At 37.4% G+C, this 26288-nt stretch overlaps 1 protein-coding gene across 4 annotated transcripts; it reads right to left on the bottom strand.

The window, feature by feature from the left end:
- Nucleotides 1-1242: 1242 nt before the first annotated feature.
- On the bottom strand, nucleotides 1243-26126 carry LOC133527144 (protein groucho-like). Of its 4 annotated transcripts, none has more exons than XM_061864038.1 (18): nucleotides 25548-26126; nucleotides 25313-25410; nucleotides 24910-24973; nucleotides 24782-24826; nucleotides 23020-23157; nucleotides 22506-22538; nucleotides 20682-20795; nucleotides 18127-18240; nucleotides 17761-17868; nucleotides 17257-17310; nucleotides 16597-16710; nucleotides 16139-16275; nucleotides 14806-15067; nucleotides 14407-14586; nucleotides 13907-13985; nucleotides 13287-13451; nucleotides 12616-12815; nucleotides 1243-10204 (listed from the first exon to the last, which is right to left on the bottom strand). In XM_061864038.1, exons 1-18 carry the CDS (start codon nucleotides 25581-25583, stop codon nucleotides 10097-10099), a joined length of 2049 nt encoding a protein of 682 aa, XP_061720022.1. In that variant the 5' UTR covers nucleotides 25584-26126; the 3' UTR covers nucleotides 1243-10096. The 4 variants fall into 4 exon arrangements, with proteins under 4 accessions (XP_061720022.1, XP_061720019.1, XP_061720018.1 ...); XM_061864035.1 differs by having other exon boundaries at nucleotides 17770-17868; nucleotides 25542-26126; XM_061864034.1 differs by having other exon boundaries at nucleotides 25542-26126.
- Between the last annotated feature and the right edge of the window lie 162 nt (nucleotides 26127-26288).

Below are 26288 nucleotides of genomic sequence, written 5' to 3' on the forward strand. Positions count from 1 at the left end.
GTCCGCTGGACCAGACGGACAGTGGCCGGCAACACGAAATTAGCGACCATATTCTGCGTCGAAAGAAAAACGCATGAAAACTCGAAAACACGCGTTTTTCCAAACATAAAACTATTCTAGATCGATTGTATACCCCCAAAAACCACCATATACCAAATTTCAGCGAAATCGTTAGAGCCGTTTCCGAGATCACAGAAATATATATATATATACAAGAATTGCTCGTTTAAAGGTATAAGATTATTAATATGATTATGTTAACCGCACCAATAATGGGACATTAAGAGAAAAATTGGAGTATTTCTGATATTTCACCGACATTTGTAAAATTTCTACCGTTGCTTTCAAAGTTGAATGTCCAATGTGTCCTCTATGTATTTAATATAAGCTACTGCAATTGGTTTCAATATTATTAACCAATTAAAACTATGTTTTTTTTTCTTCAGTCATGGCTCAGATCATAGAAAGTAGTCATGGGATGTATGGCGTCATTAATTTTCAAACTAACAAATATCAATGAAAAATTAAACTTGAGCAGCTCTTTGGCTCTTGTTTATAGTAAAATGTTGTCGGCGTTTAAAAACTGATGGTAAATACTTGTTTTACAGGATTTGTCTATACCATCCCATTACTTGTGCCTGTTCCATTATAGGGGTTATTATTACTATATCGCTTAACGGGGTGGCGAATCTAACTGGTCCAGGGCTCCAAATCTTTAAAATACGCCTCTACAGGCATCAGAGTAGCAGAACCGAGAACGCGCACGGTCCCTTAGGAGTACCGTTTCTGGCTTTCAGTACACAACAGGTCGTTGTATTTCTGTCTTTTCCACCTTGTTTGCCAAGGATCAGTTCCTTTTTTATAATGCCTTATATGTACACCTACTTGACAAACAAGAAACTACAGATAGTCCTAGCGGTACACCCCGAAATTCAGTAAAATGCTGCAAATTGGTGCTAAAAGTATGAAAATCGGTAAGATTGATATTTAGGCCATTTGAATCAGTTTGACCCGTAGAACCAAAAAAGGAAAAAAGGACAGGAATTATGACAATATAATTTGTATGTTATTTTTTTATTTTATTTTATAATTGTTGCTGTTTTGTTTTAAGTACTTATATTATTTTTGTTGGTAGTTTAAGTTTCGTGACGCATTGGTTCACACTTATTAATAATAAGTGAGTGACGCCATCTTTTTTTTACAATAAAAAAAATACAGAAATGTTTAACTCATAAACTCATAACATCTTTATTGCTCATATATTACATTGAATACAGACCCTGTAAGGGCACAGCAATTTATTCTTATACTATAAGTACTTATACTTAAAACTAATCTTATTGATTGATCATTTTTAGAATCGGGTCAAAAGCCCTTTTATTTAATACCACACACGAGATAGGTTTCAGAACTATTTTTTTTTGTCTGATACAGAAAAAAAATGACGATGACGTCTTAACTTCTCTCAATTTTTTTGGTTCTACGGGTCAAATTGATTCAAATGGCCTAAAGATCAATCGTACCGATTTTCATGCTTTTAACACAATTTGCAGAGTTTTTTGGCGTCCAGCTTGCTCTAGGATAATAAATAATGTACTTCAAAAGAAACCGAAATATTAATAGGTATGTAATGTGGCTGTAGGTGTAGGTGAGCGGCTTAGCGCTAATTAACTTAGCTTGCAATTTGTTTTCCTTTGCGGGATTTTCTTCATTCTGGATAGGTACACGGAATGGGTTTAGAGTAAGCAAAAAAGCATTATTTTATCCAAATAAATATAATACAAGAATACAATCCAGTTCATAGATATAACAATTGATTCTCACTTAAATCATAAGCAGTGGAACAGTAACCAAATGCATTTACGGATATAAAATCTATCACATTTGCAGATCATAGATTACTACATTGATTCATAAAAGCGAATATAGGTATTTAAGTACACAGTAGCTAAGTATGTATTTAAAGTAAAATATACAACAAAATTAATTACGTAATTCAGACATTATTTTTTATTAAATTTTTATATTTCAATAGGTACTTCATGGAACCTAAAAAACATAATAAGGAACTATTTTCTTGTACTTAAAAATAAGTTACGCAACTACGCATGCTACCTGCCCGAATTAGGATTTCACTGTATTTTAACAGCTATTTTGATGTGTTACCCATTGAAAAAACAATCAATTTAACGCCGCCAATCAATTCTTCTAAATTGTAACGATATTTGCATAGGTATTTTTCACTTCTCATGCTCGTAATATTGACATTTAAGTCGCGAGTAAGCGGCATAAAATTGCTTATTAGGCTCTAGAGCATAACGTAACATTATCTATTACGACCCTTATTATCTTAGCAATAAAGTTCAAAATCTGCCATACGAACTGCCTGCTCTGCCGGCGCGCCCTGCGCCCGTGAGCGGCTCGAGTATGATTTTATTTAGTCTTGAACAAATACGGTAAAATATCGCTTTATGCCCTAGTTGCGTAATCTACTATTGTTATTCACTTTATATTATTTACCTTTTCAACTTCACTCTAAAATCTACACTAGGTGTTGTGCCCACTGTGTCAATATCGACTAGTCTCCATTAGGTACTTAGACTGTCAAAGTAACTAAAGCGCGCGGTTGTTTTATATGCGATAAACGCTGCGTTAACCTTTTTGACGTTAATGACGGATATATCCGCACCGTAGGTCCAATGCCGAAGACGAATTAATCCGTCACAGACCACAGAGCAACATAGACCTACGTGCACATTCATAAAGTTCAATTTGAACTTTGACACTTCGGTGACGTGGCGTCCTAGTGACAGCTTTTGTGTTTTAGTCCTAGCGGTACAGCCCGAAATTCAGTAAATGCTACAAATGGTGTTAAAAGGCCATTTGAATCAATATGACCCGTACAACCAAAAAAAGAGGAGTTATGACGTCATCTTTTTTGTATGGAAAAAAAAAAATTTTTAGGGTTCCGTACCCAAAGGGTCAAACGGACCCTATTACTGAGACTGTAACTAATTTCAACTGGCTAACTATTAGCCAGTTGAAATTTCTACAGATTATGTATTTCTGTTGCCGCTATAAAAACAAATACTAAAAACAGAATAAAATAAATATTTCTTTCCAATCTCGAGGTTCTCAATTCTCATCCAATCACCGACGTTAAGCAACGTCGGGCGGGGTCAGTACTTGGATGGGTGACCATTTTTATAGATAATGGTACGCAGCCCTTCCTGTGCGAGTCCGACTCACACTGGACCGGTTTTTTCAGAAACATATCGTGTGTATCAAATGAAAGGGCTTTTTAAAGCCAATTGTAAATATATCTCGTCATTCTATTACACTCACTTTTTAAAAATTAAAATAAAAATATTTATCAAAATATACCAAGTTTGGGCTCCTCCAGATACAATACCGTTACATTTTTTTGGAAAATATACTTTAAATAATAAATAGGGTAATTCCTCGTGACTGTAACGTCAGTTCCCAATTCTTTCGTATGTTCTTACATTAATTAAGCAAATTTAAGTGTCTGCATGTCTGGCGTAGCACAACAGGTAGATATTTGCACACTTAAATTTGCTTAATTAATGTAAGAACACACGAAAGAATTGGGAACTGACGTCACAGTCTCGTGAAATTTACCCATAAGAAAATGTAAATATTTTCAAAATTGCTTTCTTATGGTTAGATATGAGGATATTAGGTATAATTTGAGATACATTACATTTGCAAAAAAATGTTGAAAGGACAAGCCCTAATTTGGTATGATTTGAAAATTACTTTTATTATGATTTAAAAAAACATGACTGACATGTATTGATGTGCTATATTTTTAGAATCAGCTCAAAAAGCCCTTTCATCGAATACCAAACACGCTAGGTTTTTGAACAAAACAAGATGACTCAAAATTGATTCTAATGACCTAAACATAAATCGTACCGATGTTCATACTTTTAACACAATTCAACAATTTAAGACCTTCACCGATCTGCCTACCGGATGAGGTTATATTTTATGAAAGAAAGTATATTCCTGAACATATACGAGTATAAATAGGGTTGCATAAAGAAATATGGTCAAGGCAATTTTCAATAATTTTTTGAAAAAAAAAAACAAATTTCAACAATTTCTTTACGGAACGAACTAAGTTCCAATGGAAAATTAACAACTTTTTTTCTCGTATTAGGATCGAAAGAGATTCTCGGTGAAATTGTGGTTCTGAGTGGAAATAATATAAAAAAATCCGAAATCTTTATTGTAAGTTGGGGGTAACTTTGAATAGAAATGCGCTGATAGGTGTGGGTAGACCCTAAATCGCGTTACAGGCGCAGCGTTGTACGCATAAATCAAAGTTGCCATATGTTTTTATATACATATATTATACGTAGGAAACATCACAATGCGCTTGCCGCGACGCTTAACGCATGCGTTTGCCGCAAAAAACAATGACGTGTTTTCGGGGCGCAGACGCGCCAAACACATTCCATTGATCGCATGCGTTTAACGCGTTTTATTTACGAACAAAACACCCGAGCGCTTCAAATGGCTTAAGTGGCAAGGTTTAGGAGTTTACTTCTTGTGGGTATGAAGTTTTTGTACAGGCCTAAAGGTACTAATAAACGTACGTACCGAACCATGACCATGGTGCGGTCCGAGATAAGTTCGATTGTGTGGAAGCTAGTTCGTTGTAAGTCCGATAAGGACGCAGCTTTGGGTTACAGTTAGACCGAGAAAGACATATACGGAGCTGAACAAGGTAAACGATTCGTTATGTACGTTTATTAGTACTCGCGGTCAAAAAGGTCAACCATTCACTTATATGTATTTCTTACAAAAACGCAATCTAGAGTAAAACTTACGTGCCTTTAAACTAAATATACAACAAATCAAATACAATGTGCCATTTCCAGATCTTCTGGCGGACTGTAGCCACAATTTAATATAAATGTCTCTTAAATTAAAATAGTTATAATTTTAATGATATTATAACTCAAGATAGGTTAAACGCGTTGCAAAATTGAAGCGCTTACCTTGACAAAATTGTACAAGTTTCCTTTAGGCGGATATCACACGGGATGCTATTCGCACGTCTCTCCGATGTTCGAGCGAGACGACGCTATGCATGTATTAAAGCCATCCTTCCTGTGGGCACATCGGAGCGACGTGCGAATCGCATCCAGTAACGTGTGATAACCGCCTTAATCGCGCTTAAGCAAGCTAGAAATGTTGTACGTATGCTAACGAGCTCCCGCACACCGAAAGAGAAAAAGATAAGCTGATGTTTAACAACGAGTATGACAAAGATAAATGGAATGCGTAAATTAATGAAAATTAACAGATTTCGTCGTCAGTATAGAAATAAATATGGAAGTATAATTTCGTGTTTGTCTTGTTGCCTTATGTATGAGTATAACCTGTCTATATACAGTTACATAACATCATTGTTTAACATTCCTTTATTTAGGTTGCATTTAAAGGCAAGATGAAGAAAAATATACGCAGAAATATTTCGATCAAAGTATTATATACAAATATTTATACTGGTATTAAGAAACAACACTTACGAAAATAAACATAGTTATGTAGAAAATTATTTCAGTCTGGAATTCATATAACCTCGTTTCAAACTAAATATCTATCTGTAATAAATAGAAGTAAGAAATGGACGTCAAAATATTTTACCTAATGAAACGCAGCTGTGCAAAAACGCCACTAGAGTCAGAACAAGATATGTTGGCAGCCCAGACAGTGCAAGTGTCCTTATGACGATATAATAATATATAACTTCTGTGTAATTATGACGTTTACTTAACACTTGCACATTCTGGGCTATCAAAATCGCCGCCAACTTAGCTTGGTCTTACTCTAACCAAAAATAAATTTGTTAGGTATCTTTTATTTTAATGTTGTCACCAGAGGATATGAAATATTCTTATATTTCTTATACTTTTATACACATTTGTTCTTAATTTTATAAATGCCCATATAACCGGGAAAACTCGGTAAACGATTTATTCGCACAATGAAATTCGGATTAGTCTATTTTTCGTCTTCGTACAATCAGCTGCAAAAATATGTATCGAGAGAATCGTCTCATAAATATGGTACTACGCTCTTATTACACTGGAATAAGATGCTATGGGACATATTTTTGAGTAAGATGTGTACACCCATATTTTTACACTTGACTGTACTGTAAAGTCGATGGATCTTATTAGAGCCGGCTCTTTAATAGTACATATTTTTGACGTTTTTATACAACTGCATTAGATTGAACTTAAAAAGTAATAAATGGTATTTAATTTTATTATAAAAATATACAATAACACTAAAATATCCGTAACCGTGCAACATTCATCTAATAGTTACTTTAAAAACTACACTTAGCCTTAAATTTTATTATTAGCGAAAATCGCTAATAGTAACATTTTATACAATACATAGAAGTGAGTGTAGATTCCTAACCCGTGGCTTAACGTAAGCGTTCACTATATACTCGCATACATAAGAGTGATATGCGTGACAATGATAAATGATCGTACTTTAAACTAAAATGAATCTTATAATATTTTTACAAGAATTAAATAAATGCTTAAAAAATAGTTATATATGCTGCCAAAAAGAATTTGAAATTGAGGTGGATTGTCAAAGTAAACTTTGTAGCCACAGTAAATTTACTGCCATCTTTCGACACACGATCAAAACTTTTAGTATGTATGTATGTATTTATTTTCAAAGAATAAGTAGGTACAAAAGTGTCTTAGGTGGTAAGTGACAATTGATTGCTTATTCTGCTATTTGTACTAAACAGGTTGTACTAGCATGCAAAAATAGTGAAAGAAGATCCTTAGATCAAAGTAAAATGGCATTCTAAAAGTTTTAATCATGTGTCGAAAGATGGCTGTAAATTTACTGTGGCTACAAAGTTATATAACTAAAAGTGTAATTTGACAAGCCACATCTATTTCAAATTCTCTTTGATGCTGCTTAGTCTCTTGTATAATAATTCTTGTTACTGACATTTCTAAATTTTCTAATAGAAAAAAAGAAACATAAATACGTCGCCATCAAAGTGCGTCGGCTTGCGACAGCATTTTTGATTTCTATAAAAAAAAGAATAGTTTTTGATAAATAAATGATAAACCTATAAAATTTGTAAATAGGTTCTCGATGATTTTAGTTGTTTGGTAAGAAAATCTCAAATTAAAATTTGATATATCTTATGAATTTTTACTTTAATAGTTATGCCGATTATGAAATTCGCATCAGCAGCAGCGTTCAGTCTGTCTGTACAACACAAATAGGTTCTATGTCCAAGTTTAGGTTAAAAGTCACGTGAGTCATAATAATTTATTTATTTAATCTTTATTGCACAAATAAAGAAAAAAATACAAATAGCGAATAATATCACAATCTCGATTTGACAGATCTTACTCGATTGAAGACAGTGAAAATGGGTTTATCACGAAGCCAATGCTTACAATACAGGTAGCGCCTATAATAGTTTATGTGACTGCTACATAATGAAAGGTATTAAAAAAGAGTTCATAATAGGATCACACGAGTGTTTTAATTTAATGCCTAATTGTGTACAGTCTTATTTACATACATATTATAAGCTCTCTATGATGTGTTCAGGAACCGCATGCTACGACTGGCATTGCGGCATCGTTGCTCTGTTGCCGATATCGGATGGCGTCTCCCAAATATCTTGATTGCTCATTTTACACGAAAATGGTGTTATAGTTACTTTATATACAACAAAACAAATGAATTTATTAAAACTAATCAAAAGATAAATTGAACGCCAAATGGCGATAAATGTTTTCATTTTCACCGTTTTTTTTTTCATAGACAAACTAGAGTCGGCCCCAACTGCCATATCGTATATGATATCAAGCAACATGCGAGATTTGTCAAAACTGTTTGCAATTGACACTTTCATTCCGAATAAAACGTTATCTCGACTGATATTAATAATAAATAAATAAATATTATAGGACACTATTACACAAATTGACTAACAAGGAAAGGTTCCCAACTGTCCGGTTCCGATTTGATTTATATTTATATATGTTATAGAGCAGTCTAAAATAACGGACACGTATTTTTTTTTGCTGCCCAAACTCAACCTATTGGGAGAAATTGTCCTCCAAAGTACTAAAAAGTTACTAAATCTTCTAACTCCTATAGAAAGCGATGCTCAAGCAACTTGCTAGTTAATGGCTTGTTTGAGTATATGTTTGAGAACAGGAAAAAATAATGTACACGTGTTTTGTTATATCTGCTTAAACTCAAGTTTTCCTAAAAAAACACCCGTCTTTATGTATAACTTTAGCGATAAGATTTTATAAAACTTCGAATGTCGATTTTTTTAGGAAAAAATGAGTTTTAGCCGATATAACAAAACACGTGCTCATTATTTTTTGCTGCTTTCAAACATATTATGTTTGAAAGCAGCAAAAAATAAAGTATATTATACTCAAACTAGCCAATAGGTTGAGTTTGGGCAGCTAAAAAAAAATACGTGTCCGCTATTTTAGACTACTCTATGACATATATAAATATAAAACAAATCGGAACCGGACAGTTGGGTACCCTTCCTTGTAAGTCCCACGGTAAGCTCAATAAGGCTTTTGTTGCGGGTACAACGATATATATAATATAGGTATACATATTTATAAATACTTAAATACATAGAAAACATCCATGACTCAGGAACAAATATCCATGCTTATCACACGAATAAATGCCCTTACCAGGATTTGAACCCGGAACCATCGGCTTCATAGGCAGGGTTACTACCCACTAGGCCATGTTTGTCGTCAAAATTTCAGCATCCTGAAAGCCATTGCTGAGAGATGGGACAATCATATCTTATTGTTTTGGGTGAGAAAACACACGCAGTCGAGTCTTATCACCCGGAAAATATTATTATAGGATTATGTTTGTTGATTAATTTTAATTTTATTAATTTATTAATATTCATAATTTTACTAACCATTTTTTTTACATGTGTAACTAACAAAAATATGGATTTAAAAAGTCTGAAATGATTTTTTTTTCATATCATTTTCATAACTATGCAATAATAAAATTTATTTCAGATATGAAATTTGTTCTAAAAAACAGTTTATCTTTATGCTGGTCGTAATTTGCGGTTTATGGACGCATCATAGAGGGTTTATGTATGATATGTATCTCCTTTTTCAACCTAGCGTTTTCCCGGCCTGGTGCCAGGGTCCGCTTTCCTACTAAGTCTTCTCCACTTTGCCAGCTTCCTTTTTTTGTATGATATGTGTTTAAATACAAATATTTAGTTAACAATCTTTAGGACCAAATCCCAATAATGGGGGCGCTCGGAATTTATTTAAATGCCAATGTTCACTAATTACATATTTTTTTACAAATAACTATGTTGACAAAAGAGAGCCTAGGATGTTTCATGCGAATCATCAGTACTGGGTGCGTAGCCAACATGCTAATCGTTTACGCTCCGTGGCGAACGACACGCAACTGTCACTATGGCACTAATGTGGGAAAGTGATAGAGATACAAAGCGTTTCGTTATCGTAGCGCAAACAACTGTCACCTTGGCTAGGCACCCTGTACAGCTTAATGATCATAAGCTTGCCGTCAAAGTGTCTAGTCCGGCATACGTATATGCCAGCTATGTTAGCCAATTCTTGGATATAAATAGTATCAAAAAAAAAATTGCTTGAATGGAAAATTGTACAAATGTCTACATGAAGACATCTGATGTTTTTTCTTGACTGTGTATCAAGATAGTCTGACCAAGCTCACTCAGTGACTAAGAGTGGCAATGTCGTCATTAATGACAAATTTCTATGAAAATATGACCTCACTTTGTTCTGTTCAGATCGTTGCAAAGTAAGTTTAGGTTGGTATTCTATTTGTTCAATTTCTTGGTCCAATGTGTATTTGCATCTCACATTTTGCTTAATGAGAGTCAGAGACGCAATGTAGATTGGACAAAGAAATTGGACAGGTGGAATACCATCCTTAGGCATACTCTACCAACCTGTGCAGGAACACAACATATTATACAATGAACCTATTGTAGACCAGTGGTTGTTCAGTACAGGACTTCGTACACGGTGGCCTTCTTGTCGCCCGAGCCGGTCACAATGAACTTGTCGTCCGCTGATATATCACAACTGAGCACCGATGAAGACTCCTTCGACTGTGGACAAAAGTTAAATTTTGTTATATAAAATAAAACCTCCAGTGATGCGAAAAAGTTGAATCGTAAAATACAGTAAAATATAAGATTACATTATTCATCGGTCAAATAAGTAGTTGCAAGTAATTTTGATTGCAGAGTCAAGTAGGCGTCACCTAGGCAAAGGTTAGGCGAAAAACTAGCCAGCGAAAGTCAATTTTCTATAACAGTGCATCAGTTTTACATTAAACTGCAGGTTCCGAACTGTGCGCACTTGGCCGGCAGCGCGACCGCTGCAGCAAGCCGCTCCAGCGGCCCGACGCGACCAGTACATTCGAGCGATTCCACAGTGATTCCGCCGTAGGCCATAAATCAAAAAAGTTCATGAGCGTACCCTGGCGTAAAAGGTAAGTAAAATTGTTCACTAATAGACAATCTGTCACAATAATAAATTGCAATTATCATTTACATTTGTGCAACGAAAGTTATAACATCTCAACCTTCATTAGCAGTGCACTTTTGACGCTGTAATTTAATCACTTTGTTATCGTGTATTATTATTACTATTTCTTTATTAACACGTGGTGATATTATGGAAATCCAAGAAGAAGATATGTACTTTATTTTCTAATACGTTTAATGTATATATACGTGTGTTTGAATTTTATACAAATTTTCTACGGGAGGTCTATTCGTTTCGTAAAAAATATTCTTAACTAGTAACTACGAATTCAATTAGAGGCATTGCATACCTCATTTTAAAGATAAAAGTGTATTTAATAGGAGCTGTAAGTTTCATTCCCGTCTAATGTCATCTTTTCTAGTTAATGGGGTGTCAACGAATAAGTGTCGTTGGCCAAGAATAATGAGATTTTTTTCCAGCATGTTTATATCTTTGTTATAGGTACTATTTTGAAATGTGCTATTCCAAGGCGTACTATTTTCGATATGTAGCACTCCAAACAAGGCACACTTTGACTGAAATGTCACTTCATTTCGAAAACATTGAAAATATAGACATGACGATTTTAAGCGATAGAATTAAGAATTTATGCAAACGATTTTACGAAAACCAGATTACAGCGAGGCATTTCTAGACTAAAAAAAACGTTATTTTTTATTAATATATATATATATATATATACCCATTATGTTTAATTTCCATTTTTCAAATTGCTTTCATGGTATAATAACGTTTTGAGCAGAAAAAACCTTTATTTCGCGGTAAAGGTATTTACAGTACATGTGGTGCTACTTTACCGCACTAGTGCGAAAATTAGCATATTACGTTACTGTGTCGAACATTTAAAGGGCCATATGTACTGTAAAACGTTGTACGATACATGTGCGAATAGGTAATTCGCAACTCGTGTCGATTTAAAACACTCCCTTCGTGTTTTAATTTATCGCTACTCGTTTCGAATTTCCTATTTTTCGCACTTGTATCGTAAAGTACTATTATGGCCGCCCTTGTATGGGAGCGAAATCACTGTAAACTCCATCAAAATGTATAGTCTTGAATGAATATGTTCTAGGCGAGAAAATCATAATCATTTATTGTATAATATTGAACAGAATTGAAGGGGGGGAGGGGTCCCAGATAAGCGTGACGGTCCTGTTACATGAGTGGGTCAAAAAATTAGGAATTTTGCGTTACGTAATTTGTGGACGCCCCCCTTGCTGTTTAGTACCGAGAAATTTCAAGAATGAAAATTAATTACAATTCTTTACATAATTTCTTTTTTACATTTATTTTGTACTTAAGAATAAAATCATAAACAATGCTATAAGAATAGAAAACGACCAATATATTAAAGAAGATATTAAACGTGTTGTGTATTTTTGCGGTAGTTATCTTCACTTCATAAAATATAGGTATATAGGTAACGTTAAGGTAACAGCGAACAGACAAGTCGATATTTCATTTTGTCAAACACTATTTTGCCACAAAAACTTCTATGTCTGGCCATGAAACTCGCTATGTCAAACCCCTTGACGTTACGACGTACATTATGTGACGTTGTCAAGCAGCGCGCAGTACACTTATGCCGCGAGCGGCCCTAGAGGATTTAACAACCGGAGTTGCCTTTAACATATTACCCCTCCGTCGAAAACCTCGGCCAATGGTCATTTATGTATTGTATGGACTGACGTTTATCTGACATACCCCTCTCCCGTAAAAATCGGCTGACTGTTTAGTACAGAAAATTACAGACAAAGCGTCTCCAGTTGTTAAATCCTCCAAGCTCGCGGCACAATACACCGGGATCATTTTTGATTTTGAGCCCTAGTCGGATATCTATAGTTAATTCACTTCATCGTTTGTTTGTACCTGGAAATCGGAATATGCTGGCTGGTAGTGGTCCGGTTTTGACCAGTAATTAGCCTTATCTCGTTGCAATAAGGGTTACAAAGGGGCAGTTATTGTGTACCTGGAATATGCTGGCGCCGTAGGGCGTCCGCCACGCGTTGAGCAGGTTGTCCTTGCCGGTGGACGCGAACCACTTGCCCTGGTGTGCGAACTTGAGCGCGAGCACGCACGACTCGTGCAGTAGTAGTTGGTAGCGGTCCGGTTTGCCCGCGTGAAGGACTTCCACGTGCGAGTTCTCCATGCCTACTGCTAACCATGATCCTGGAATTACAAAAGATAAAAAAATTAAGTGGTTTTTATATCTGCTTAGTTATAAGCATTTCGGAAATTTAGTTTTCACGCGTGACCTTGATATTCGAGTGCATTTAGCCTGCCTTTCGATCCCGCAAGAACGTGATCGATTTCTTTACAGCGTCAATAGCGTGTCGCGTTCAGGCAGTCGTACAAAGATCAGCGTACAATGTTCTTTTGTTGTAAAATCATGACATTTATTTTTAATTTCAAAATTAAAATCGTATATTACGTTACCGAAAACGCCAACCCCACTTTTTTTGCGAGTAACGTCACTATATCGGAAACAAGTGTTAAATTTGTAACAATGGCGAAAAGTTTGCAATGCATATTTGTCGTTTCTCTGCAACTGCACTGCTATTATGACGTCACAAGAATTGCGGCTTTGTATCTAAAGCGCCCTCTTACGGTTCGACATGTGGAGTAATAAGTGACAAGTACCCGAGGGGCAGTAGCCGAGCGAGAAGATCTGGCTGTTGAAGTCGTGCTGGTGCAGCTGGCGGCCCTCGCGCAGGTCCCACGAGCGCACCGTGTTGTCGAGCCCGCCCGTCCACAGGCGGGACCCGTCGCCGCTGATGTCGATGCATGATGCGCCGTCTGTGTGTCCTGAGATTGACAAAATTATTTCAAAAAATTAGTATTTTCATATCACCATATCAATTACAAGATTTTCTTTGTTCTAGCGCGTAAATTCGGAGCAGGCTAACTCTCCAAGGCGAGGCATTTGTGATGACAAATTGGGGAATGTCATCATAAATGTCAATGACTATGAAAATATGTCATTTATAATAACAACGGCACACTTCGTTGTATTAAAATCGGTGCAGTTTAGACAGACTCTAAGTTGGCTACGTTCAAAATCGTTTACACGGGTCGGCTTTCCCGCATACACGCCGTGTGAACAATTTTGAAAGTTGCTATACAAATTTTGCTCCCACTACGATATTCGATAAAATCCCGTATACGGTATACAGGAAAAATTAACGCCGTGTGAACCTAGCCTAACTGAATCAGCGTTTGGCATGCAAATCGGTAATATCGGTATTGTACAGAATACGCACCTTGAAATTGTCTAACTAAGGTCTGATTATGAAGGTCCCATACAGCGATGTTGCCGTCTGAACAACAGCTGAAGCACACCTGTGAAAAAAATAATTTCGTTTAATTCTCAGAGTTACCAGAGATAAGATCGCTAAGATAACACTGTAATGTCATAGCACTCCGATTTCGTAACCCCTTATTCATAAACGTGTACTGAAGTTACGATGCCGTTGATCATCGTTTGTCCCTTTCCGACGTATTGGTATGATGGAAAGGGACAAACGATGATCAGCGGCATCGTAACTTTAGTACACGTTTATGAATAAGGGGGCTAGTGTTTACGCGGCACACGCACACATTCACAATTCGAGGGAGAGAGATGAATCGCTGGAACCGGGTATGTTTGCGTGTGAAATCGGTCCTTTGGTTTAATGGGTGTTTTATACGGCTACATCTATTAGTTATCTACTCTCCTCCTCCTCTATTCTCAAGAACGTTTAATTGAAAAGTGGCTGTTAACCTTAGAGTCTGGACTTATGGCGAGAGCATAGCAGGCGGGCGCAGAAGATGTCAGCTCGGCACGCATTCGCGGTGTGGGGGAGCCCAAGTCCCAAATTGACAGGTTTGACGCTTCGCCTCCTACTATTAGCGTGCGTCCGTCAGGGAGGAGTTTCACGCTACGGATGTAGTTATCACGTTGCTGTAACAAAAACAGTAATTATTAAGTAATTTACACATGTCTTTCCGCCTGCATACGCGTGTTTCATGCCATAGTTGACATAAGTACAAGTTACATTACAACGTGAGATATGACGGAAACTGGTACCGCGCCGACAAGAGGTAGTGGGGACACACTTTTCTGTTAATAGTAATAATGGTCACAAAACTCATAAAAAGTATAAAATTTAGGTCAACTTACCAAACAGTCCAACTGCGACAATGGCTCTAGCGTATTAGGCGACCCCGGATTCGATATGTCCCACAGCTTCACGCATCCCTTTCCCCCCGTATAGGCGTGTCTCGTTCCATTGTTGACTGACAACGCCACGGCGCAGACGACTTCTCCGTGAGGTAAGACAGCGACTTGTCGCGCGCCGCGGGGGATGCCGGGGCCCACCAGCGCGTCGGCGGGGAAGGGGACCGGCTGGAGCGGCCCGCCGCATGTGTGGTACGAGTATGCCCTGGAATATAGAATGGACATTAACTCTGGTCAGCTCGAGGTATATGGCTCGCCAGATCAATTATAGTCTGTCCAGCCATTTCCGACAGTTTTTTTTTTATAATATAGGAGTCAAACGAGCAGTCAGCACCTAATGCTAAGCGATTACCGCGGCCCATGGGCACCAACAACACCAGAGGGGTCGTAAGTTCGTAGGCATTGTTCTCTGTCACTCTAATTACGTCTAAGTGAGAGTAAAAGAGAAAGATCCCGGCAATATAAGTTAACCAGTTAAACAGTTTTAAAAAGTTTTTAGTATGACATTGATGCATCAAAGCAGTTTGTTGACAAAGAATAGTACCTCATAGTAGGTCACAGACAGCGCACTTCACTCCGTCAATAACGCCTAGGTTCTTAGCTACTCTAGCTCTACTCTCGAGAAAACTTACGCAAAAATGTTGAAGACATTTCTTATCCATAAAAACTATTATATAAGATATATATTGAGGATTTCATAAATGATAATGACATGTAAATTAATCAGTGTTATTATGTTCCTATTCAGATACTTATTGATAAATGTAAATGTAAATACCTATGTATGTATTAGCACTTAAGTTAGTTTTAAGGATAAAATTGCCATACCCATTCTGGGTCCATGAGATACTCACTCTTTCGCATGTAAATACCATTTTGTGATTACCATGGTGCAATAAAGGAAGAATAAAGAAAGAGAGATTTGGAACTATTATTTATAGTTGACAACTGGACACTTTTGCATCAGTTCTGCCTACGGAGTACGGAGATTGCATTCCTTTAGTTATCCCATTGAAAATTTTAATATCGCGCATTTTTCTTCTAACAGTGACAGTTGTTTGACCGGCTATAGTTGAGTCTAAAAGTTAGCCCCAGTTTTTGTTGCCGTAACGTTGCTCATCGTTCGAATAACACATGGAATCAAATATCTCACGGCTTGTGCGGCGGCTGGCCGTTCGTCCTGGCATGGTCGAGGTGCGGCGGGCGGTAGGCGGCCAGCGGCGGGAAGCCGTAGCGGCCCGTCGGCGTCTGCCGGCCATAAGAGAACAACACTCACGGCTTGTGCGGCGGCTGGCCGTTGGTCCTGGCGTGGTCGAGGTGCGGCGGGCGGTAGGCGGCCAGCGGCGGGAAGCCGTAGCGGCCCGTCGGCGTCGCCGCCCGAGCCGGCTTGCCGCCCGGCGTGCCTGGCTTCTCCTGTCCTCAGAAAACGTTCGTAAAAATATTAAAGATTTTTTCTAAAATAGTATTATTGATACACATATATTTACTTGTTTTACTAATGATCAAAACGATTCTAACGAGTTTTCATTCAGATCCGATTATTAGACCTGCTTGCCGATATGAAGCAATCTCGCTGTCACTGATGCGACGGAGCATGGATGTATACTAAAATTTGCAGAGTCAGAAAATCTTCAAACTTTGCCGGATCAATTCGTGTGACCTTATCGAAGTCGGTTCCCGGGCTATTTTAGAAATGGTACCTGGAATGTTCTAAGATGAGATAGAGATACTTACGTCCTTGGAGCTCTTGGGCGTGGAGCGACTGGAAGAAGATCCTCGCGAGGGCGGGCGCGGGCCGTTCTCCGCGCGCTCCGCGTCGGCGCGCACGCTGGGCGACCCGCGCTCCTCCTGCACAATACCGGTACCGTTATATTACCATAATGTAGGTAACTGCATTGTGCATACCGTCAGCATTGCAACATCTCATGTGGAACCAAGGAGTATGGTCCTTAGTGGAACAAAAACGTGGGACCACCAAATGCTTAGAATTTCGTACACTGGTATGCGAGGGTCTTGACAGAGTACGGCCTCAGTAGCGAGCTTTTAACGAAGCGTTAAGTCGGACGAGGCAGCGATAAGCATACACTGTCCTCAGTGACATATATTTTCAACTTTTTGTTTTTGTTTTCTATGAATGCTGAACGCTCTGCTTGGGCGTCCACTCAGTTTACATACTTAGCGAGAAGTAGCATTTGATGCAAGTTCCGTAGCATATTCTCAGCCAATAATACAACTTTATGTATCTAATATTTATTATATTTAGTATGCTAAGTTACGGAAAATAAAATTGACTTCAATCTGCGCAAACAGACTACAACAATTGATTTTGCAATTCTCAGGCGGTGAATCACTGATGTCCGATGTCAGTGAAAATACAATCAATTGCACATTTACCTCGTTTGCTACATCAACAACTAAGTCTTGGTCACTTTTCTCCGCATCACTGTCCTATAACAAGTAAATTAAACGTTAAACATATTAACTACATAAACAGTTTTTGTCAGAAAGTGATAAAGCAATATGAAATTTTAACACATTTTAGCGAAAAAAAATAGTGCCAACGATAAAATAAATTACGATGAAATTTCCAAATCTAATATTAAAAGCATTATGCGTCACAGGCAATTAAGATTTTATAATCACTATTAAAGAATACACAAAAAACGCAACTTTTTTAAAACTTGGGCCAAAAATCCTCCTTCTTGGTAGTAAGAGCAGAACATGCAAAAAACTGAACAAGCGTGTATAGTCCGTTTAAAATTACCTGATGTGTAACCACTTGTCGTTAAGATTTAAAAAATATATATACAGGGATATTATATCACTATTGACGGTCACACGACAGGCAACTAAGAACGGACGGTATAAAAAGACACGACATACACTACAGAGACTGACATGTTGTACCTTCTCCTCCTTCCGTCGCTTCGTGTCGAGCGCCTCCGGCTCGGCCGGCGAGCGCGGACGGTACTTCTGTTCGCGTTCGTGCGGGGATACGGAGTGTCGCTAGTGATAGAAATGTAGGTATTACCAGAGTAAGTTATAATACTAGGTCAGGCATACAATATTTTTTCATATAATGTTGGCGTCTTACATTAGGTAGCTTATATTGTTCACTGGTCGTTACGTTAATTGGTAATAGCTCATAATGCGCTTATACAGAGTTAATATTTTTCCACTACCTACATATTGGAAATTTTGGTGGTCAATACACAAAACAGATCATGAAAATAGGTAGAGACTGCACAGGTCTACAGAATTTACCCTTGGCAGCACCCTGGAGTCCAGTAGGCGGTCGTTCTCGCGTGGTCCCGCCAGCAGCGGGGGCGCGCCCGGCAGCACGGGGGGCTTTATGTCCGCCGGCGGCGGGAGCTCCACCTACGGCACAAATTGTTATGTGAAAAATCATGATTATTGTTCTTTGCATGTCTAAATCCTTGTAAGCAGGTAATAAGCGAAGCCTGCCATTTCATGAACTAATGTAAACGGGTTTAGTTTTGCGAACCCGTAGCTCCGACAGTAGATGAGGGTACGACTTGGATAAATGCTAAGAAGGAAAGTGGTGAAAGAGATGAAGATGTTGAGTAGAAGATGGAATTATTTAATGAGGGCTATAGGGATCGTGTGTAAACTGTAGGGGATAGCACCTACTCATTGTCAAGTATTTGATATATGCCCCGAGATGGAATAAATCGAATATTTACGTAGCATTGCAGAGTCCAACGTGCACGGTTCCTATAAGGTCAACTGGTAAGGGTGGCTACTGAACGCAACAAGCAAATCAAATGTATGACCTCGCATTACACAGTAATCAATGTGTAAACACTTAAACAGGCTCCCAATGTTAAGGCTAGCCTTACCTACCTAGACTTTACCCTGCAGCCACACTTACCTGTATTGACCTTAGTACACTTATTGGCCGAGCGAGCGCAGAGCGACCTCGTTTCAACTTGGGCAAAACTGGCAAAAGTACCTACTTTGTATGTCTGATTGTTTTCTGTAGATTATTTGTCAATGAAAAATATTGTGAAGTTTTGTCTTCTTCTTCTCCCGAGCCTATTTCCCATGTCTCTTGGGGTCGGCCCTCCTAGTCCTAAGACGCCATTCTGGGCGTTTTTGTGCAATTTCGGGTTTTAAATCCGTCGTCTTCATGTCCTTGGAAATGGTTCCCATCCAGGTCGTCGGACGGCGACCTGGACCTCTTTTTGGTTCTTCGATTTCCATGACGACCCTTGTCATGTGCTCTTTATTTCGCCTCATGACATGACCGTACCATCGTAGGCGATTTTCCTGGAGTTTGTCAGTAATACACGCTACTTTAAAAGTTCCCCTTATGTGCTCGTTCCTGACTTTATCTTTGAGCGTTACACCGCCAGACCACCTTAGCATCTTCATTTCTGTGACATGGAGTTTTTGTTCGTCAGATTTTCGCGTGGCCCAGCATTCGGATCCATACATTAAAGCTGGTCTTACTGCTCTCTTATATATGTTTCCTTTGACTTCTATAGGCATCTTTACGTCACACAGAACTCCTGTTAAAGATCTCCACTTTAACCAAGCAGTCGCTTTGCGGTTTTCGATATCTTTGTCAATGGAGGCTGTAGATGTTAGGACAGATCCTAGATATTTAAAGTGATCAACTTGCTTTAATGGAGTGTGGTCAAGGTATGGTTGCTGCATCGCATTGGTAGGTGATACTTTTCCGGAAAAGTTGCAGTACATATATTCAGTTTTGCTTCGACTTACTCGTAACCCTCTGCGCTCCAGTGCTGTGCACCATACCGTTAAGTCGGTTTGGATTTCTGGCAATGTTTCTGCTATGAGAACTATGTCATCAGCATATAAAAGAGACCAGGGAGCAGGTTTTTGAAGGTCTTCAGTGACATAGTTCATGACTATGTTAAAGAGCAGCGGGCTAAGAGTAGAGCCCTGATGGACCCCTACATTCAACTCAAATTCTGGGCCAATACCAGCCGGACAGAGAGTTCTGGTCTTGATACTGTAGTACATGTCCTTAAGAATTTTGATGTAGTGTTCAGGAACTAGTTGTACTCGTAACGCTTGCCATATTAGCTCTCTTGGGACACGATCGAATGCCTTTTCGAGATCTATAAAGACTAGATGGAGGTCCTTTTTCAGCCCCTTGTATTTCTCAAGAAGGATTCGAACAGTATGGATAGCGTCTATCGTGCCTACTCCACTAGTGAAGCCGCATTGATTTGATGTAACTGTAGTTAGTTTTAATAATCGTTTAGCAATTACGCTCTCCCAGATCTTTAACACGTGTGAGGTTAGCTTGATGGCACGATAATTTCCACATTCAGCTACATCCCCCTTACCTTTATAGAATGGAACTAGATTACTTTGTCTCCAGCTATCAGGCATTTTCCCGTGAGTAAGCACAAGATTGAAAAGATTAGTTAACCATGACAAACCTGCGTTACCAGTCATTTTTAGGAGGTCTGATGGTATTTCGTCAGGGCCCGTTGCTTTGCCATTTTTCATTTTAGTGAGCGCAGCTTTCACTTCTTCTTGTGTTATCGATTCTATTGCGCCATGTACTGAAGGCACGCTTGGCATAGGTTCTTGTGGGAACTCTTCGTTTAATAAGTTGTTGTAGTATTCGTGCCATCGGTCGTTTATATCTTTATCGGAAGTCAGCAGTGATCCTGTGGAGTCTCTTATGTATTTGTTATGTTTGATATCTTTAGTTTGTGTGTTCCTAAATTTTGCAATTTTAAATATTGTGAAGTTTTGTGATTCAGCTTTTTGTGTTGTTTCGAAATGGCGGAGCCACTAGTTTGTTGTTATTGTTGTACCTTGTGCTGCGGCGGCTGGTGCGGCGGCGGCGCGGCGCCCGGGAAGCCCAGCAGGCCGGCGCCGAGCAGCCCCGCGCCCGCGCCGTGCGGTAGGCCCGCGCCCGCGTGCATCTGCTGCTGACACCAAACAGTACTTCAGACTAGCGTCTTGGAGCCGATAAGAGAGCGCCTTATTTGAATATGCTCGGTGCGAGCGAGGGGGAATTGGAACCAGAGTAAAATCTCGTTGGCGCCCGGGAAGCCCAGCAGGCCGGCGCCGAGCAGCCCCGCGCCCGCGCCGTGCGGTAGGCCCGCGCCCGCGTGCATCTGCTGCTGACACCAAACAGTACTTCAGACTAGCGTCTTGGAGCCGATAAGAGAGCGCCTTATTTGAATATGCTCGGTGCGAGCGAGGGGGAATTGGAACCAGAGTAAAATCTCGTTGACTTTGGATTTAAAAGTCCCGTTTTAAAATACTAACAAGCTTCCCCACATTGCTAACGCCATCATTGACCTTTTACGTGTTTTATTTTAATGTCATTGTTTTTCTTTATTAAACAATTTGGTGAAGCAACTTAACTCACATCGCTAAGTGCAGGATAGAAGAAAAACATAACATGTGAACTAAATTGTGTTCATGCAAATATACAAACAAAAAACATTTCTGGGCTAATTCCAGTCCCTATTCTATGTTTTTATGTTGATTGCCGTCGCATTATTAATTAATAATACCTATATATGTAAACTTTGTTTTTTTACAAGCTTTTAGTCGACTTGCAATGTATGTTTGTATTGTACGGGTCACATCTTGCAAGTTAAATGTGGCCCACTTCCCGATTTCAGATTGAGCTGAAATCTTGCATAGATATGTATTTAAATCGGATGACAATGCAATATTATGAGGAGGTGGCCAGTCAGCGATAAAAGTGTGTATCAAAAATCAAATTTTTGCTTAAATACAACTTATTATAAGTAGTATAGATACACTTGTTTTTAACTTTAAATAGTACATTTCTGATTGTCTTGTTCAAAATATGGGAACTTTTATTTTATCTGACCACGAATCATCGTGAAACGAATTATTCTCAAGACTGAAACCTACCTAAATCGATTTATTGTAAATTTTAACTTATAACGGTATTCCTTGTATTAATCTATGAATTGTTAATAACACAACACAGTATTACAGGTGAAGAGATCTACCATAAAGTTAGTTGGAGCAAATACCCATAAGACAGTATGGCTAGGAATACAAGAAGGAGGGTAAACACCACAGTCATTTCAAACTGTGAGTTCACTTTCCGGGTCTTTGCACACACGGAAAGTGTACTCACAGTTTGTGCATTGTGGACCTGCATCTGTCCTCTTATACTCACCTTGTATTTCTAGAGAAGGCATACTCCAACTAACCTTAAGAGGAAAGAGGATGATCGATTCTCCATACAAACATAGTCCTCATTTTCCTCCCTGGATATTGACATTATGGAATATATTTTTACAGAATTTTATGTATTTTAGTCATAGCTATGCCCGGCGTTTGATTTTTTTAGATTTTTTAATTATTATAAAAGTTAGCGAAACACAGGTTTCATACAAATTATTAAATGCTACCAATTCTTATTATATTAAAAAAAAAACGAAAGGAAAATGGGGACTACGTTTGTATGGAAAGGCGGTTTCGGGGCGGTCGTCCCCTTTCGTCTTAAATGCTAAATAAGCATGATTAGAACAAAACATCAAAATGAGCAACACAAAAAGTGCAGTGCAGTGCAGTAATTAAACTCCACTAGTGAAAAAATTAAGGTTAATCACAACATACATGTAGCGGAGATGATCTGAACTTACAAGAAGCTGTTGTAGACCTTGTTGTTGCTGTTGCTGTGAAATGTTAACAAGTAATGCTGAATGTCCATGAATCTAGCAGATTTTTGAATGTGCCTCCCAAGTAAAGTTGGGCAGGCACTTTTCCACAATTTTATTTGCAGATAATTTACAGCATTCCAAAGTTAAAGCAATGTTTTTTCTAAATACTTGATATCAATTGTTGTTCATTATAATTTTTTATTTAAGCTTATGGTACAATTTGTGTTTAAATTTGATGATTATAAATAATCAATTTACAAAATATTTAATTAGCAAGTAATTATATTTAGTCAAATAATTTATGTAGCTTATATCTTGGCCAAAAGTAATGAAAGCAAAAAATCATATTGTATAAAAAATTATAAGGTGTTATAACATAACACCAGTTGTTATTTTTTTTATTCCATATTAGAGATTTGAAATCCAATGTTACTTTGCATGAGACCTACTTCCGGAAGAGCTCTATGGTGTATGGAATTAAAAAAATACAACATACCCCAATAATAGCGTTAAGTTCAGACATAGTGACCTGCTTGGCTCTCTCGACGGCTGTGGCCACTTGTTGTTGGTGCTCCTGAGCCAAGAATGGTGCCACCTGGCTTATGATAGCACTCAATCTCTTTGCTATCTCCGTCTTGAAAAAAAAATTAAACAATATATTTTAAGGCTGTGACTATCTGTAACTACATATATTCTATACTATAGATTTGAAAGTCTGAATTTGTTTGGGGGCATCGTAGCATTCCACCAGAGAGTTGCATACAAACGCTACTCTTTTAATACTTAATATACTAGGAAACACTTGTATTAAAATCTTGCCTTAGCCATAGAGAAATAAGTAAGCATAGAGAGCTCACTCCATAAAAAGATAAAAACTTATTTATAAGAAAATTTAATCAAGTCTAGTATTTAGTTAAGTCTTAAGTTTTAAGCAAGTTTTAAACTTATTAGCAATAATATTGACTCATTGGTTGACTGGTAGAGAATGCCTTAAGGCATTAAGTCCGCCATTTGTACCTTCATTTATTGTGCAATAAAGGTTAAATAAATAAATAAATATTATTAAGTAAGAAAATTCATGTATTATGGAGTGAGCACTCTATGCTTACTTATTTCTCTATGCCTTAGCTTATGAAATTAAGTTTGAGAAGAAAGAGCTTTCTAGCTTTCTAAAACAACTTCTAGCTACAAAAATATGGTTTTAAGGAAATTTTAGGGCTGTTGAGTGAGACCAGACCCAACAATATTGTAAGTCCATTTACAGCAGCCATACTCAACCTTATTCATTTCTCATGCTCTGAAAGTGGGTCATTGTTGTTCTAAAAAATTTGCAGACAGTGATATGTTTCTGCACTAGAGCATTTTACGTTCAAAGTACCATTTTATTTACTATAAGCAATTGAAGTTTGGTTTTAAATGGAATTGAAATAGAATTGTATAAACAATTTCAAGTCTGATATTTAATGCCCCATTCCATAAAAGTGACCAAAACCCGCAAAACGTTTCACTCTGTTGCTTGCCATATGGATGCCTCAACAGCTGCTTATTTGTATAAAGATACAAGGAAATCTCGTCCTTATAGCAAGCAACAAAGTAGGATCTTTTGCTGGTTTGGGTCACAATTAACAATACTTTTACCTAAATGGTTAAATGAAAGTACCCTCAACCAATTCTCAAAAAAATTATACTTAGTTATGTTTAAAAAAAAGCATGTGAATTTTACTATCCTTATACACATGTATTCGAAATGAAAAGTAGTGTTTAAAAGGCTTCATTTTAGCCTCAGACTAATGGCCCAACTACCTCGGCAAGAAATGGGTGCCTTTCATCCCTTGGTTAACAATCTACATACTATTTTTATGAGGGCCACAAATATGGTTTTGCTTTATAGCTCCAGGCCACAAGATGAATTTGCTTAAAGGTGACCAGGATCACCTGATGGGCCACTTAACCTCCTAAGACCGAGAACCAATAATTTGTTTTTTGAATTGGAACTCTTAGTTACATAATAAAAGTTCATAATAGATTTTGGATTATGTACAAAAATTTGTACTCAGGGTCTTAGGAGGTTAAATAATCCCGGGGGGGATGCAGGTTGAGTATTGCTGATATACAGTATAGAAATGAGTAGTATAAATTGTGCTACTATTAATAACAATGCAATTAAAAATTAGCATATAATATATGTATATGATGATGTGAGTGCTATATAATTCTAGTAATCTTAAAACTAAACTAACATACAGTTTAAGACATACCTGTTTATGCATTTCTACATTAAGGCCATAGGACATTTCATAATACTGAAAGAAAAACAATTTTTATAAGTGACAGATATGTAAATGTATACATTACATTGAAATTATTTGTAAAAACGAATGTTTACCATAACATAATGCCTCTGCATTTCTGTCTTCTCACTAGCTAGCTTTTCACATTCTAATTTCAAACTGAAAATGAGAAATAATATTAAGAAATTAATATATATTATTTTATGTTCCATATTTACATTAGGTCTGTATCTTTTGAGTAAATATTTCAGTTCTTTTGTATATTTTGCAAATAATTAAAGACATACACTGAATGTATATTCAAACACAATTTTGTATTGTTCATGAATAAAGATACTATGACTATGACTATGTACGAAACCAGCAAGCAGGTAATTAAGAGGATGCTCCTCAATGATACAGTGAGTACGTAGCTGGTTCACAATGTTTTGTAAAAAATGGATTTGAATCTGAGTTTATTGTTTATTTCATCTATTTACCAGCTTTGGCAACACTTACCTATGATATTGAGCTTGTAAAAAGTTAAATTCTTCTTTTATACGTTCTAAAGTATCAGCTATTGTGAACTTAATGGGGCCTGATGAAGGTGGTGGTCCCTGCAAAAGAAAAATAGCCACAATAATAAATTCGTCAAACTCATGATATCTTAAACGGCAAAAAGCAAAGTGGGATGTTTTATGATAGTGAACAAACACAAAGCATCATAAAGGTAGAAAATAACACAAACCCTTACCGCGGCAGCCGGGTGCCGCGTCGGCGCTGGATACATATTGACAACAAAAACTGCTCAGACTTTCGATCAAATGAAACTTTGTTTCGATTTTAATAAAGTAAGCACTAATGGCACCATTTCATTCAATATTTTCCACCACTGCTATAACTCAATGAAAACAAGAGAAACACTCGGTGCTACTAACGATGATATGCACAAACTTTGCTCCAAAACTTTTGAAATATCGGTCATTATCTTAGGAAAAAAAACTTTAAGTTATCTTTACTAAAATCCCTATAATATATAGGTATTAAAATCTCATTTTCGTAACTAGTTCATAATAAAAGCAACAGACAGTTTGCTAAAATTTTAACCCATAAATCCACGCCGTAATTTTTATTCGGCTGTCAATTTGTCATTCATCATTCATCCAAACCAAACGAAGCTCGTCGTACGTTACGTTTCGTTCGTTTATTTATTTGTTGTAACAATAGAGTAATTAAGGTTTGTTGTATTGGCTAGCATGAACCTGTATAGAATTTTATACTGTTTGCAAATGCAATAAAATTTTCAATTAATAATTTCCTCAGTTAAATTAAAATTACAATATTATAATTTAATAAAATATACATAAATAATGGTAACGGTTTCAATTTTGTGCTTATTACAAGATTTTCCTTTCTCCTTTCTTCATTTCTTTTCATGCATGTCAGTTGGGTAGTATTTTGATTGAAAGACTGGCAATATTATAAAAAAACTGCG

Source organism: Cydia pomonella, chromosome 17, assembly GCF_033807575.1.
Source record: "Cydia pomonella isolate Wapato2018A chromosome 17, ilCydPomo1, whole genome shotgun sequence".
Taxonomy (NCBI): domain Eukaryota; kingdom Metazoa; phylum Arthropoda; class Insecta; order Lepidoptera; family Tortricidae; genus Cydia; species Cydia pomonella.